This window comes from Pleurodeles waltl, chromosome 1_2 (genome assembly GCF_031143425.1).
Source record: "Pleurodeles waltl isolate 20211129_DDA chromosome 1_2, aPleWal1.hap1.20221129, whole genome shotgun sequence".
Taxonomy (NCBI): domain Eukaryota; kingdom Metazoa; phylum Chordata; class Amphibia; order Caudata; family Salamandridae; genus Pleurodeles; species Pleurodeles waltl.
Genome location: NC_090437.1, coordinates 511,404,121 through 511,420,618, shown reverse-complemented (window position 1 = coordinate 511,420,618; position 16,498 = coordinate 511,404,121). Strand labels below are relative to the sequence as shown.

The window sequence follows — 16,498 nt, the reverse complement described above, 5'->3', positions numbered from 1 at the left end:
CAAGGTGTGGTTGAATCTCTCAACCAAACCGTTACTTTGGGGTTGGTAAGGAGTGGTGAACTGATATATCTCCCCACCTCCTGCCACAGAGACTTCATATAAGTTGATATGAAGTTGGTACCCCTATCAGATACCACCTCCTTGGGGAACCCCATGCGGGTAAAAAAAAAACCATCAAAGCACATCCCACCACAGGGGAGGTGATTGACCTCAAAGGAATGACTTCTGGGTACCGGACGGCATGGTCCACCAAGACCAGGAGGAACTTGTTGCCCATAGCTGTTTGGGATCCAGAGGCCCCACAATGTCAATAACAACCCTTTCAAAGGGGGTGCTGACAACAAGAAAAGGTTGGACGGGAGCCTTACACTTCCCCCCACACTTGCCACTGGCCTGACAAATTTGGCTAGACCTACAGTGTGCATCTGAGTGCCTGCGTACTTTGGGCCAGTAGAAGTGGGTGGCAAGCTGTTCAAATTTCTTGTCCTGCCCCAAATGACCAGCTAAAAGCACATCATGAACCAGACCCATAGGAAGGCTCTGAAGCACTGGGGTACCACCAGCACACGAGCTGATCCAGGCTCAGCAAATTTAGGCTCACTATATAGGTGGCCATCCTCCCAGTAGATCAAGTGGGATCCAGACTCCTTAACAGACGCCTGGTCTGCAGCATGCTGCTGCTGCAAACCCTCCAGAGTAGGGCATGTCTTCTGTGCCTCACAGAATGCCTCCCTGGTAGGTCCCCCTTCCTGCTGCCACTGAGTCAGCTCAGGGACCTCCCTAGTTCAGCCACTTTTTCCCCTGTAGGCTCCAGGGCTTCCCCCTCAGGTTCATCCTCCTCTTGGGCCGTTGGAACTTCAGGAGTGGGTTTCTCGCGCCCCTTCCCCTTTTCTTTCTGGCAGACACTTGGGCCACTCTTTTACGCTCCAGGGTCTCCTGATCACCCTGACGGGCTGCCATCGACCGGGTGGACACACACAAGGCAAGCCCAACATCTTCAAGTGAGACCTGCATTCCACCTCCTTCCAAGGGGAATCCTCCAGGTCATTGCCAAGCAGACAATCTACAGGTATGGTTGGACTCACAGCTACTCTCAAGGCACCTGAGCGTCCCCCCATCCACCATTCAAAGGGAACCTGTGCGACTCTGCACACGCACTCTGAGCTTTCTACTGCAACCACTTTGTGAAGTACATGGGGATCTATTTACTCTTCAGACACCAGGTGCCTTCTCACAGTAGTCACACTGTCTCCTTTGTCTCTCAGAGCCTCCACCCTCTGTCCATTGATGGTCACCCGCTGCCTGTACTTCTTAGTGTACTCAGCCACAAGGGTCCTCTGGACCATCTCACTGTCCCCTAGTGAGACAAGGGTCATCTCCGCTGGCTCCCACCCACCTGGAACCCAATCCTCCCCAAGCGCTACACCTGCCAAAACCTGTGACTGAGCACCAGTGGGTGCCAGTGTCCACTTGGGACATTTGGGGTCCCCCCTCCCTCACATGACCCACCTGGTCACATGCATAACATTTGTGGGAACCCCCCTCTGCAGGTTTCCCTTTAGAAAACCAAGGCTTCTTTTCCACTGGAGGCTGGGAATCCTTACCCTGGGAACTAGGTTGGGGCCCTTTAGAGAACTCCCCCTGTTTACCCTTACCTTCTTATTCTTCTGAGTGCGACCCTGCCCACGCTTGGTGTGGTCTTCCCCATACCTCCTGTGGACCCTGGTGCTCTGTCAACGGTCCCCTTCCCGTGTTAGGTTCCTGGGATCAGTTAGCTTGCTGTCAATCAGGTACTGGCACAGCTCTGGAAAACAAAGAATATACAAATGTTCCCAATCAGTCAAATTGTACAGCCCCTCAGAAGTTGTTCCCTACTCCCCTTCACCCAATCATCCAGTGACCTGCAAAAAGAGTTAACACATTCCAACCATGTTTGGGATTCCTTCTTTTTGTAGGGCCTAAGCTTGTCCTTATACTGCTCAGGGGTGAGACAGTACCTTGTGATAGGGCGTCCTTCGTGATAGAGTAAGTGAACCCTAAGGATGTTAGAGTATCCCTCCCCTCTACCTCAAAGTGCTTCCATAGACCCACCCCCGAATGTGCTTTAGGGACCAGATTCATGTGAAGAGCAGACTCATACCCCTTAAACCACAGATATGTCATCCTCCCTCTTATAACCCTTCACCAGGTCTTTAGGAATGTGCACCCTCCTCCCAGGCTGCATTGTGGGACTGCTGCTACCATCTTTACTGGATTGGCTCCTCTGATCTAGTTTCCTCAAACCAAGCTCATGAGCGAGGAGCATCTTCTTCTCTTCTACGGCCATCCTCCTCTCCTCCATTTTCATCCTAAGCTTCTCTAACTCCAACTGGTGAACCCTCTGTGCCTGTCTGTCCTGCAACTCTTCAGGAGTCAGTCCCTTGGATGACACACTGATACCTGCTTTGGAGACCCTCCCCCCAGGCATAACAGGTACATCCACCACACCATTGTGAACAATCTCTGCCCCTCCTCATCCTCCACGTTTGTGTGCCCCGCCCCCAGCTTCCTTGGCTGTCACCCAGACCCTCGGTGCCTTTTGCAGCTCCTCCTTTCTGGAGGAACTCTTAATGGGACAGGCAAGATCCTTACGGAACTGATTCAGTTGAGCAACTGTGTAACTTTCCAGTTTTCCTAACTCATAAACAGCTCCAGCTGGTGCATCTCCAGATTGAGACATGATGGCAAGTCAAAAGTGCAAAGTTCCAAAGCAGAAAAAAAGAGTTCCCAATGAGAAGTTCAAGAATCAACAAAAGATCACCAGAAAAATGGAAGCAGGAAAAAAGTCAAAAAAGAGAAAAAGAAAAAAACAAGTAGTAAGTAGTCATTTAATGGTCTGCACTGAAAATAGTAGTGTACACTTAATCACTGTATGTCAAGTACAAATACAAGTCCAATCCTCACCGTTGATCACCAATGTTAGAAATGGGGTCTCTGCTTGGCAGTCAGTTTGCACTCTGTCCAAGCAGGGACCCTCACTCTAGTCAGGGTAACAGAGAAACACACTTTGATAATCCCTGCTTACCTCCTTGGTACCTTGGCTCAAGCAGCCAGACTTATCTCAGAAGCAATATGTAAAGTATTTGTACCAACACACACAGTAATACAGTGAAAACACTACAAAATGGACACCACACCAGTTTTGAAAAATAGGCAATATTTATCTAAAACATACAAGACCAAAACAACAAAAATCCAACATACACAGGTCCAAGATATGAATTTTCAAAAGAATAACAGTCTTACTCCATAGAAAACAATGAAAACATTGATTTTACACAAAATACCTGGTTTGCGTCAAAAATAAAGCCGCACGGGCAAGCATGCATCGTAAAAGTCAGCAATGCGTCGATTCCTTACTCGCAAGTGAGACTGTGCATCATTTCTTCTCCGGTCAGGTAGGCGATGTGTTGCTTTTCTCCCTCATAAGAGAGCGATGCGTCGATTTCCGGACAGGGCACCTCGGATCCGCGCAGGTTCACGTTGACTTTGACACCCAGGGACGATGCTTGAGAAATCTGGTTGCACGGTGTTAGAAAACCGCGCTGCGTGGGGTTTCCATCGCTATCAGCAGCCGCAAGTTGGTATTTCGTCATTTCTCCAGCTGCGATGCATCGATTTCCCAGCCGCAATGCTGGTGGAGCGCTGATTTCAGCCGGAAAGTGGGTGGCGCGCCGTTTATCAGCCGCGTTGCAGATAATGCGTCAAACATTTCCCCACACGCCATTCTGTGTGTGGATTTCAGCTCTTGCTCTGCCAACTTCACTTTTGAAAGGCCCAGGGACTGGATAGGGCACCACTTGGCAGGGCAGGAGTCTCAGCAGAGAGTCCAGGTGCTGAGAGAGGAAGCCTTTGATGGCCCTGAGACTTCAAAACAGGATTCAAGCTCAGTCCAAGCCCTTGGAAATTCTTCTTCAAGCAGGAAGGCACAACAAAGTCCAGTCTTTGTCCCCTTTCACAGGCAGAAGCAGCAACTGCAGAATAGCCGAACAAAGCACAGGCAGGGGCAGCACTTCTCAGCTCTTCAGCTCTTTTCCTTGGCAAAGGTTCCTTTTGGTTCCAGAAGTGGTCTAAAGTCTGGGGTTTTGGGTCCACTACTTTTACCCCTTTCTGCCTTTGAAGTAGATAAACATCTAAGGAAAGTCTCTGTTGTTCACAAGATCCTGCCTTGCCCAGGCCAGGCCCCAGACACACACCAGGGGATTGGAGACTGCATTGTGTGAGGGCAGGCACAGCCCATTCAGGTGTAAGTGACCACTCCTCCCTCCACTCTAGCTCAGATGGCTCACCAGGATATGCAGGCTACACACCAGCTCCCTTTGTGTCACTGTCTAGAGGAGATTCACAAACAGCCCAACTGTCATTTTGACCCAGACAGGGAATCCACAAACAGGCAGAATCACAGAATGGGTTAAGCAAGAAAATGCCTACTTTCTAAAAGTGGCATTTTCAAACTAACAATCTTTTAGTGAAGTTGTTGTTAAGAGACACCAAAGCTCACTTCTCATTTCTATCTGCTCTCAAAGGGAATCTGCACTTTAAGAATATTTAACCCCCCCCCCCATGTTAACCTATGAGAGGGATAGGCCTTGTAACAGTGAAAACCGAATATGGCAATATTTCACTGTTAGGACATGTAAGACACATCAGTACATGTCCCACCTTTAACATACACTGCACCCTGACACTGGGGCTACCTAGGGCCTACCTTAGGAGTGCCTTGCATGTATAAAAAGGGAAGGTTTAGGCCTGGCAAGTGGGTCCACTTGCCAAGTTGAATTGGCAGGTTAAAACTGCACACGCAGACACTGCAGTGGCAGGTCTGAGCCATGTTTACAGGGCTTCTAATGTGTGTGGCACAACCAGTGCTGCAGGCCAACTAGTAGCATTTGATTTACAGGCCCTGGGCACCTCTAGCGCACGTTGCTAGGGACTTACTACTTACTAGTAAATCAAATATGCCGGTCATGGAAAAGCCAATTACAGATACACTTTACACAGGAGCACTTGCACTTTAGCACTTGTCAGCAGTGATAAAGTGCCCAGAGTACCAAAAACAGAGTCAAAACATGGGAAGCAGAGGCAAAAAAGGCAGGGGAGACTACGCCCTGGATGCCAGGTCTAAAAATTATCAATGAGGAGAGAGTGTATACCAGAAATAGTACCCCCAAATTCCTTCCACATGTAGCTATCTAACATATATGGATGCCCCTCCCACACACTCATTAGGGTCTGTGTCAGTTGTGTGTACCTCCAGAGCTGAGTGAGCGTTAAAGTATATTCATGATGAAGGTCCATAAAAGAAGTCTGTCATGGAGCTAATTTTATAGCACCTCCATTCACTCCAACTGATCACCTCCTGTCTAATTCTCATGTCTGAATTATGCCACAGAGAAGTCTGGGAGTGAAGGCATCCCGGGATCTTGAGCAAGGTATGAGCCCACAGTCAGGCCTGGACAATACTATTGGGCTTCATACCATATTTCACAGAACTAGCGTTGTAAATTGCCAATTCCATCTGGGAACCCTGAAAGCATTGTTCCAGGAGGACCCAGTTTGGTGTTCTCCTCTGTTTTAAACATGTATACCAAATTTGCCAGTTGTTGGGCAACCATATAGCCTTCCATATATGGTTTGCCGCAGCCCCCCTATTTTGGTGGAGGCATATAGCTTAGAGCTTTTCAACCAGGGCGGGTGTCTGTCCCATATAAACGCTCATTGTAATTGTCATCGACAGGGCTTCACATTTGGACCAGTTAAAACTATAACCCGAGAATTGTGAGCAGTGACCATTCAGACATATCAGGGCATCTGCAGAGGCTGGGACAAAGTCAGCAGTATGTCATCAGTGTAGAAAAAGTTATGTTCCTCTACTTCCATCTGCACCCATCTGTCTCGGAGCAAAGACCAAGGGTTCAGGTGCAAAAAGGAACAGCAAGGGTGAAAAGGGAATCACTTGCTGAATTCCACTGTGTATCGAAAAGGCTGGAGAAGTGAATCCCTCCCCACCCCAGAAGTTACTGCTGAGGGATCCTTGTACATTCCTCGAACCCATGTCAGAAATCTTTGGACGCACCTCATCCGGACCATGGTTCAAAGAAGGTACCCACACTCTTCTCTGTCAAATGTCTTCTCAGCATTGATCGAGAGGAGCACCTTCTGATCCAATTTGTCAGAGAATGTGAGACGAGAGTCTTAGGTTAGTAGACGATTGACCTGGAACAAACCCCACCTGTTTGGGATGGATCTAGGCGGAGATACAGGTCAGGAAGGAGAAGCCAGGATCTTGTGAGTGAAATTAGCTATAATTAGCACAGTTCAGTAAATCCCCATCAGTTTTGGGGATTAAGACAATTTGGGCACTGGTAAATTCTCTGGGGAGTCTTCCACAATCTAAGGCTTTGTGTAAAACCTTATACAGTAGTTGGATAGTCAGAGATTTAGTCACCTTGTAGTATTAAATAGGATACCCATCCTCCCTGATTTTATCATTAATGTCTTTTGACACTTCCTCTTCTGAGATAACAGCCTCCAAACCCTTGGCTTGCTCTGTGGAATGGGTTGCAATGTCTTCTGCACTCATTAATGCACCTTCATCCACCTGAGAATCTGGAGCTTTTGACCTGTACAGCAGTATATAAAAATTGTGAAACTCACGAATAATGTCATTGGGGTGTGTCAGTAATTCTACCCTTTTGTTCCAGATGGTGGATATCGTTCTACTTGCCTCTCTGTTTTTTAAGTTGGGTTGCAAGTAAATGATCCCACCTTTTTCCCACCTCTCAAAATGTCTCTGTCGCAGGTGGAACAGAGCCTTCTATGCCTGTGAGTTATAAATGTAATTCGGGTCATATTTGGCCTTGGTCAGAACCCAAAGGAATTCAGGGTGGAGATTAGGGGCATATTTGGAAGTTGGAATTAAGAAATTGAATCTTAGCTTCTGTTGCCTGATTCTCACTTTCAGCCTTTACTTAACTAATGGAAAGTCCCTCATCAAGTTCCCCCTTATTCACCCCTTTCCCGCTTGCTGTAAAATAGAAGGGAATTGGACTGTGATTTCATTCTCCTGTGGGAAGCGGTGAATATGCTCTATCAATCAGTTTTTATCATCAGGATTTTTAAACTTGGACATGTTCAACCTCCAAGAGCTTGGGGGTGAGTATATAAAATATAGGTCTATTCTGAGCACCACCATATAGTGGTCCAAAACTCTCTTGAGGCTAGTCCGAGCAATCAACATGTGTCAGAGTGCATTAGGCATTAGCAGGAAGCACTCAATCATGTTTTGCGTTCCATGCACACAAGAGGTACAGTTATAATCCCTTTTCTTGGAAAGCAACAGTCTCCAGGGATCCGTCAAGTCAAAGCCAGAGATTAAATCTCACAAGAGACACCAGTCTTTACTATTGCGCAGGACCAGATTGCCCGACCTGTCAATAAGGGGGTCTAGGGTAACATTCTAGTCTTCTCCAATCACCTCCTGGGCCCTACAAAAGATGGTAAAAGTCTGGCCAGTTTATATGAAAAAAGTAGATTTATCTCCAACAGGCATATATCGATCCCACAAATAGAAATGTGTCCCTCACTTGTAACTTGGCAAAGCTATATCTTTTGTCTTCGTCTGCCCACATGCGAGACAGCCTGTATGGTAAGTGTTTGTGTTAATGGATCGCAACTCCCATTTTCCTTGGAATAAGTGTTGTGGCGTGATCAGGGTCATGCCGTTTTGCAGGCCATGCATACAGGGCCGCACACGTCCATTTCCTGCATAATTTCTCACATTCTGATTTGGTTAGGTAAGTCTCTTTAATAAGTGTGTTATCTTGTTTCTGGTTACCAAGGAAAGAAAGTACTTTTCACCTCCCAACTGTGGAATCAGGCATTTGTGACACGACCTTGCTGGCATCAACCATTGCATCAGAACTCAATTGAAGGTGTGGAGGCCTCAATACGGTCCACATCCTATGCAGACCCGGTTTCCAGAGGGAGGTAGAAATGATGCAGGAAGCAGGTGTACCCCCGCAACCATCAATAGCCAATCAGCAGTAACTCCGGGAGAATTGTGACAGAATTCGAAAGCAGGTCATACAAAACCACCATGTGCACCAATAACTTGTCTTCAAAGTCACCGCAAAATCTTTCCACAACATAGGGGGTATTCTACTATGGTTTTATAGGCGATCTTGATTTGTCCCTGCCTTTCTTGCGGTCTCAGGGATGTGCTCTGTAGTCCTGACCCCACTTCCACAGCACGTCATGCAAGCGGTGATGCTTCTCGGAGTTTGCATCAGTCCTATTGTCTCTAGGGTGTCCCTGGTGGCTCTCAGATTGTGCAGTCTTTATCTGGGCATCGCCATGTGTTTTACATTCAGTCCAGTAGATGTTCCATCATCATATTCATTCGTACAGCCATCTATTTTGAGTAATATCTTTGCTGACTCCAACAGTCCATATTTAATGTTGAGCAAAGTCGGGTAAGAAAAGAACTTGGCTGTTATCAAATTTGTACAGGCCATATTTTTTGGCCAGTGGTCAGTATGAGGTAGGCATGTTGAGGGCTCAAACAGCATGCAGTGGTCTGCCTCGGGCGAGACTGGGAAGGTGGCATTCGTGACCAGACCCTGTGAGTTCTTTGACATTCCATGGGTGAGTCGAAGGTAATGCCTAGTAAGTTTGGAATCCAGCTACCAAGAAACTGCAACATATCCTCTTGTTCGGCCTTTTCAGGGACCCCTGAAATATGTATATTGTCTTTCTGGTTCCTGTCCTCCAAATCCCAGTTCCTGACATATGGGACTCTCATGCGATCGATATGGGGACGGGCCAGGCAGAACCCCAACCACACAACTCCTTACAAACACTCCTCACATTCCAGAGTGGCAGCAAATTAGTGTCATGGCTCTATAAGGCTATCCTCTTAATGTCAGTGCCTCCCATAGACATGGTCAAAACACACAAGGCACAACAGGACGATAACTGATGGCCAGGAAGTGGATACTGGTACTACAGCGCACATGCCAAGTATCTACAAACACCAGATTGATATATACCCAGACTAAATACTTCCACACCACCTATCTCATTTCACCCATGCTAAACATGGTACAGGTACCTCAGATATTTCATGTTCCCGATTCTCAATAGTTAATGCAGGATTCATACATATGGTATTGGATTGCCCGATTATCTCTGCCTAGTGGCGCTGGGTTACACAGGAAATGGAACAGGTTACACATCGCCCAAAGCTCAAAGTGCTGGAAACCTGCGTGCTGGGTCTTTACCCCAGATCTGTGGCCAACAGAGTGGACACTACATTTATTTACTTTGGACTAGTACGAGCCAAAGGAGCGATTGCTATGGACTGGCGGTCACTAGATGGCCCTCTACAAAGCAGATGGAAAGTGGAACATAAAATGGGCTGCTGCTGAGGAATCCGCACTGAGAATGGAAAAACAAAGGGTCCTACGAAGTAGACCTATTGCAGCTGACTGGGCGACCCTCATTGCCAACCTCACATGCTGGAAGGGAAGTCACCTGAGCTCTAGTCACCCCATGTTGATGACCACACAGGCGGATAACGTACAGCCATTACATGGCAATAAACTCTAAACAGTGATTGACTGATGAGGTGGGTGAAGACCAAACAAGATGCAAGGGGGAGACTCTGGACAATTCTGCAAATAATACTAAGGCAAATTATGTATGACTAAAGGGTATCACCATTAGAGGCAACACCCTGCATACTTGCACGAAATTGAATGTACAAATGACTGAGTTACTAAGACCCTGCACGGCCACACCAATGCCTGTAATGTGCACATGCAGGCTGAAATAAGCTTACAATGTGATCAATCAACCAATATATATATGTTTTATTAATTTTCCAAAATTCATTCTTCAGATGCAATGGCTGCACCTAGATGTTCCCTGAACTAACTAGATTTCAGTTGAAGAAGACATTGTTGAATGTCAGCATTGCACCATTTTGTTAACGGTCAGCAGACAAACTTTTAGCTCTGCCATCTGACTGGCATCCTTATATCAATGTTGATAGCAGCCACTGTAAAAATATTGATTGAGGGGAAAAAATACCAAATGCTCACATATCAGGGTTTTGTAACTAATTAACTTCTCCACTTCCCTTTTAGAAAAAGAAAATGGGTTGAGACATGTTAGCCAGTATGAGGAGGAATTGAATGCTATTCTTAGCTCGTACATGGAGAGAAAAAGTGAAGAAGATGCAACTTCTAAAAAGAGAAAATCCAAAAATAATCTTTCATGAAAAAAGGAGAAGGTAAGCGTCACACATTTATATATTAATAATGAGGTTAGCAATTATCCATGTTAGTATGCACAAGGTTTTATATTTAGTAGCAATGATCTTCCTAAGACCCTTCCTTGACTGTTCCCTCCTTATCCCTCCTTCACCCGCCCCAAACCTCATTCTTCTGCTATGATATCCCCTTTAACCCTTTCTAGACTCTTGCCTCCCCCTCCTCTATCCCTCCTTGACTCTCCCCAACCTCATTTTACTACTTTGATATCCAAATATACTTCCCAGACTCTTCCCTCCAGAATTTCTCAATTGGCTCATCCCAAACAACATCTAATAGGAACTCCCAAATAACACTAACTAGGCTCTTCTCTCCTCTATCCCTCTTTTATCTTATTCAATCAGACTAACAGACTCACATGTCCTCTGCCACATGTCAAATTAACAACTTCCCTAGCCTAAGCCACCTCTAATCCAGTTGGGATCCAGAGTAGCGTACTACTTACCAAAAAGCTCTTCAGTGCTTCATCAGCAGTAGTAAGTGCTATATATATGCAATTACAATTACAGTTTTTCCTATACTGAGCTGCAGATGGGTTGATACACAGGGAAATGACGTTCCACGTTATAAATTGCACCAGCAACACAGTTCGGGGTGTAAACAATATAATCTGTATCTATAAATAATGGAATTTTTCCCAGTACTGTATTTGTATTGCTTGTTTGCTCCTGGAAGTCTATTTCACTTTGTTCCACCATTTCTCCCCTTTTGAATTTTAGCTACACTTCCATTTTTTAGTTTGCTTCTGCTGCTGTTTTTACTGTAGCACAGACTTTGCCTTTCTGGAGCACAGGTATTTACTGATCTGCGTATAGCGATGGTGGTCTCGTTTGGACATTAGAACATTTGGTGCATTTGGCCTGTCATAAGTGTAGGAAAGTACCCTCTTTTTGCCTTGGTTACGCCCATTTTCTGCCTGATGTCAGTGTGCTTGACTGTGTTCACTGACTGTGATCCTGCTAACCAGGACCCCACTGATTATGCTCTCTCCTCTAAATGTGGTTGTTGCATACTGGTAACCCAGTATTTCACCGACAATTGGTACACTGCTGCCCCCTTATAAGTCCCTAGTATATGGTACCTAGGTACCCAGGGCATTGGGGTTCCAGGGGATCCCTATGGGCTGCAGCATATCTTTTGCCACCCATAGGGAGCCCATGCAAAGGCTTCTGCAGGACTGCCAATGCAGCATGCCTGAAATAGTGCATGCACTATTTCACAGCCATTTTCACTGCACCAGGTCACTTATAAGTTACCTATATGTCAAGCCTTCGGACCCTGAAGGCTGGATGCAAAGTACCTGTGTGTGAGAGCACCCCTGCATTAGCAGAGGTGCCCCACGACCTCCAGGACCATTTTCCCGTCCTTCGTGAGTGCGGGGGCGCCATTTTACGCTTCTACTGGAAATAGGTCACTACCTATGTCCAGCTACATAATTATAACTCTGAACATAGGCATGTTTGGTATCAAATATGTTGGAATCATACCCCAATGATGATTCCATGATTCCAAGCACTCTGGGAGCTCCTTGGAGGACCCCCAGTATTGCCATTCCAGCCTTCTGAGGTTTTCCAGGCAACCCCAGCTGCTGCCACCTCTCAGACAGGTTTCTGCCCTCATGTTGCTTGAGAAGCTGAAGCCAAGAAAGGCAGAACAAAGGATTTCCTTTGGGAGAGAGGTGTTACACCCTCTCCCTTTGGAAGTAGGTTTTAAAGTCTTGGGAAGAGTAGCCTCCTCAAGCCACTGACAATGTTTTAAAGAGCACATTTGGTTCCCTCCTTGCATAATCCAGTCTACACCGGTTCAGGGTCCCCCAGTCCCTGCTCTGGCACGAAACTGGACAAAGGAAAGGAGAGTGACCACTCCCCTGTCCATCACCACCCTAGGAGTGGTGCTCAGAGCTCCTCCAGAGGGACCCTGGGTTTTGCCATCTTGGATTCCAAGTTTGCAGGGAACTCTGGGAGCATCTGAGTGGCCAGTGCCAACAGGTGGTGTCAGAGCCTTCCCCTGATAGGTATTTACCTGTTTAACTGACCAATCCCCCTTTCAGGGCTATTTAGGGTCTCTCTTTTGGGTGGTTCTTCAGATTCAGGTTGCAAGACTCCAGCAGGAATCCTCTGCATCCTCCACTTCACCTTCTCACCAAAGAAACTGTATCCGGACCCAGGAACTCTACAAACTACAACAAGGAAGCAAAGACGACTTCTGCAACATTGTATCTTCAGCTCCTGCCAGCATCTGCAACTGTTTCCATGTCGTGCATCTTGAAAGGACAGCCTGTCTTCAGCCTTCACCAGAAGAGCGAAGGAATCTCCCTTGGAGTGAAGGAGTCACTCCCCTGCTTCAGCAGGCACCTCACTGCATCGACCAGCTGCGTGGATTCCCTCTCCTGACGAGCTTCATGGATCGTGCATCACAGGTGGTGGACTGAAGTGGTCCTGACGTCCAACTGTCCAACTTTGGTGGAGGTAAGAGCTTGCCTCCCCACGCAAGGCAGTACCCAGTGCATCGCGTGTTTTGCAGTTGCCAAGGCTTTTTTGGCATCCTTCCACAAAGTTCTTCATGCACCATACAGCTCTGGCCCCCAGTACTCTATCCTGTGATGCACATCTTCCTGGGTGGTTCTCCAGTGGCGTGGGAGCCTTTGTCATAGTGCTGCATGGGCCTCCTTTTGCACCTCCTTTGTCCCTGTGCTGTGGGGCTCCTGTGTACGCTGCCTGGTCGTCTGTGGGCTCTCCGAGTTGCTAAGGGCCCCTTCCTGGGTAGAGTCTACCTGGTCCCCTGCAGCGCAATTTTCCGACTAATTGCAAGCTTTGCATGTGCCAAGGCTTGTTGGCGGACTTCAGTGACGCAAACCAGACTGCAATCTTCCATCCCGTGTGGGACATCATCTGCACCAACCAGAAACCCGAATCCGTCTTCTTGGGTGCAGTACTGGCTGTTGTTCTTCAGCAGTGGTTCTTCTTTTGCACTTTCATCCGGGTTAGCAGGGGCTCCTGTTCTCCCTGGACTCTTCTGTGCTTCTTGGACTGTAGGTCTTCAGGTCCAGGAATCCACTGTTGGTGTCTCACATTCCATTCTGGTTTTTGCATAATCTTCTTTCTCATGTTTCTGTGTTCTGGGAAAGTTACTGGGTTTTACTCCTGCTTTCCTGGGCTCTGGGGTGTGTTCTAGTACTTATCTTTGGTGTTTTAATACTCCCAGGGCCCCTCTACACACTACACTTGCCTAGGTGGGAAACCGACATTCGCATTCCACTTTCTTAGCATACAGCTTGTGTACCCCCAGGTCCATTTCTAACTATTGTGATTTTCACTAATTGTACAGTTTTCTTACTGTTTTTATGCACATTTCTGCATACTAGTGTATATAATTTGTGTATTACTTACCTCCTAAGAGATTATAGTCTCTGTGGTATTTTTGGCATTTGTGTCACCAAGATAGAGTACCTTTATTTTTGTAACACTGAATATCTTCTTTCATGTGCGTGAGTACTCTGTGACTACAGTGGTATTGCATGAGCTTTGCATGTCTCCTAGGTAAGCCTTGGCTGCTCTGCCTACAGCTACCTATAGAGAGCCTGGCTTCTACACACTGCCTACATTTCACTAATAAGGGATAACTGGACCTGGTATAAGGTGTAAGTACCTTTGGTATCCACTACAAACCAGGCCAGCCTCCCACATTGGTAGAGCAGCGATGGGATAATTATTTTGTAATTGCCTTATCACTCTGTCACCTGGTGCTTTCAACAGGAAAGACTACTCTATACCTAGAGCTATACAAATATTCCTAGTATGAGGGTCTAGTCTCTTACTTTCCTTTACAGAATACTAGAGGTTAGGTAGATTAGGTTCTCCCTAAGCTACCCCAACACGCACCTATGTCTACTGCTGGGCCTAGCTCTGAGGTCATGGATACTCCCTATAAGGGCATGACTTTCAAGGAATTGAAGGGGCGTTGTAAGACAGAAAACTAGATGTGGGGAAGAGCCCAAACAAGAATTTATTTTTGGGCCTTCTTCTCCAGGATGACCAGGAGTATGCTGGGGACCAGGAGGAGGAGGTGGAGGGAGATTCTGACCCCATAGAATCAGTGAATAATCCTTCAGGTTCAGGGGAGGGCTCTTCCAAAGATCTTACACCTAGCAGATCCACTAGTGTAGCTGGTGGTGGTAGGGGTAGTTGCTCAGGTAGAATGCAAAGGCTAGAAGAAGGAAAACTATAGCAATACCCCTCATTAGTGCATGTGGTGCTCCTGCAAAGATTCCATACTACTTTCTGCCTCAGCAAAATAAACCTCCCCCGTGCCTCAGCAGCTGCAGTGTATAATGATGCCTGCACTTGAGCTATGCCCCAGAAGAAGTTGCAAATAAGATCCTGTATTGGAAAAGACCCGCAACAGCATTCACCACCAGAGAGGTCCTGACATGGCCAGGCTACTGACTACTGCCTGTGCATTCCAGAACCAATCCAGTGCCCGATGCCATCATGACTCTCACAAAGCTCCAAACATATAAAAGAAGCATACAATCGTAAATACTTACACCAAAGCATGAGCATATTACGTCACCCCTTTCCTTGTATAAGTCAGAACATAGTCATAAAGCTTAGTAAGTAATTTAACCACTTGCATACTGCATGAGCCAACAGGGGCTTCAGAGAGCTACACTGTATGACCTTTTGCTTATTAGAGTTGGAACAAACAGTTTCTGGACTGTTTTACACACTGGGACACTTGGAAACAATAAAAGTTGACTCATGAACATTATCTATATTACATAGACTACCAGAATCATCACTGTAAGCCATATCCCTGTCAGATCTGATTGTACTACCGTTTCATAGAGAACTTCATGATGAGAGATCCCCACACGCCACCTCAGTGGACAACGAGGTCTCTTGAGCATTTCGTGAGAGATAGTGATCGCTAAGAACATCAGCAGATAACATGGATTCTACTGTCTCCCTGTTGCATTAAGTGCGTGAGTTAATATCCGCGTGCACATCAGATAGTGGCCCTACACTGTCTTTGTTCCAGCATCCCTTGCCCTCCAACAAAACGGAAGCTTTTTTGATCCTAATGACCTTAACAGGTAATGAAAACTTTGACTCTCCTTTGCTGGTCCTAATTATTGTTTATTTTTTTTATAAGAACCCATTCCTGTTCCTCCACTTGTATATCTTAGATTATTTTCCTGGAATCATAATTACTCATCTGTATCTCTTCTTTACTTAGTACTCTCTCCCTCTTGCTTCAAATGAGTCTTTATTCTTCTCACTATTTACTGCATGCGAATCCAGCAAAATATTGGACAGCCACTCTAGAACTAACTTAGATCTGGCTTCCTTGCCTTTGAGGGCCTTAAAAATGGTCACTCCTGTAATGAAATGTGGAATAGTGAGAAATGCCCAAATCGTTTCTTTTAAAAACACAAAAACATCAATGTCATCTGCAATTACAGTCTGAATCCCTTCTTTAAAAATATGGTTAGCCCCCTCAACCAAACCGTTTCACGAAGGACTGTATAGAGTTACTTGCAAGTCCATAATGCACATTTTCCCATAAAATTGGTCATTTCTTTAGAAACAAAGTGCTTACCATATTGCAGGGAGATCCCTCAACCACGAAAATGTTCTCTAGAAAAGAAATTGCTGTTGTGGAGTTAGTAATCTCCACAAATTAGTAATGTATCAATTTTGAGAAATAGTCTATGGTCACTAGAAAATAACTCCTATCCCTAGGTAATTAGTTAAATGGTACTTAAAAATCCAAGGCCACTTTTTCCCAGGGTTTTTCTATAAGAGGAACTGGAAACAGAGTTTTTGTTGAAGTTTTCCAGTGTTTGTCAGAGTGCACTGAGGACATTTGTCAATAAACGTGGAAATTTGTTTATACAAACCACAAGTAAACTTGCCTCAACTTTTTGCAAGTAGCAGAAACTCCCATGTGATCCTCATGGGCAAATCTAGTAATTTTGTCCCTCAGAGCAGTAGGAGGAACAAACAAATTATTTGTTAAATATAGATAATTTTCACATGAAAGCTCCATTGCCACTTGACTAAAACATCTGAGAACACCACTGAGACTCTTCTCAGAGGGCCAACTTGTCTTGATGTAATGTA

The 16,498-nt window shown here is 46.0% G+C and overlaps 1 protein-coding gene across 1 annotated transcript in view; it reads left to right on the top strand.

The window, feature by feature from the left end:
- ZGRF1 (zinc finger GRF-type containing 1) overlaps positions 1-16,498 on the top strand; it is a 554,924-nt gene that overhangs the window by 519,475 nt on the left and 18,951 nt on the right. The window contains exon 27 of the mRNA XM_069241594.1: positions 10,188-10,333. Within this exon, the coding sequence (XP_069097695.1) occupies positions 10,188-10,321 (134 nt within the window). The 3' untranslated portion in view covers positions 10,322-10,333. The remainder of the gene's footprint in view (positions 1-10,187; positions 10,334-16,498) is intronic.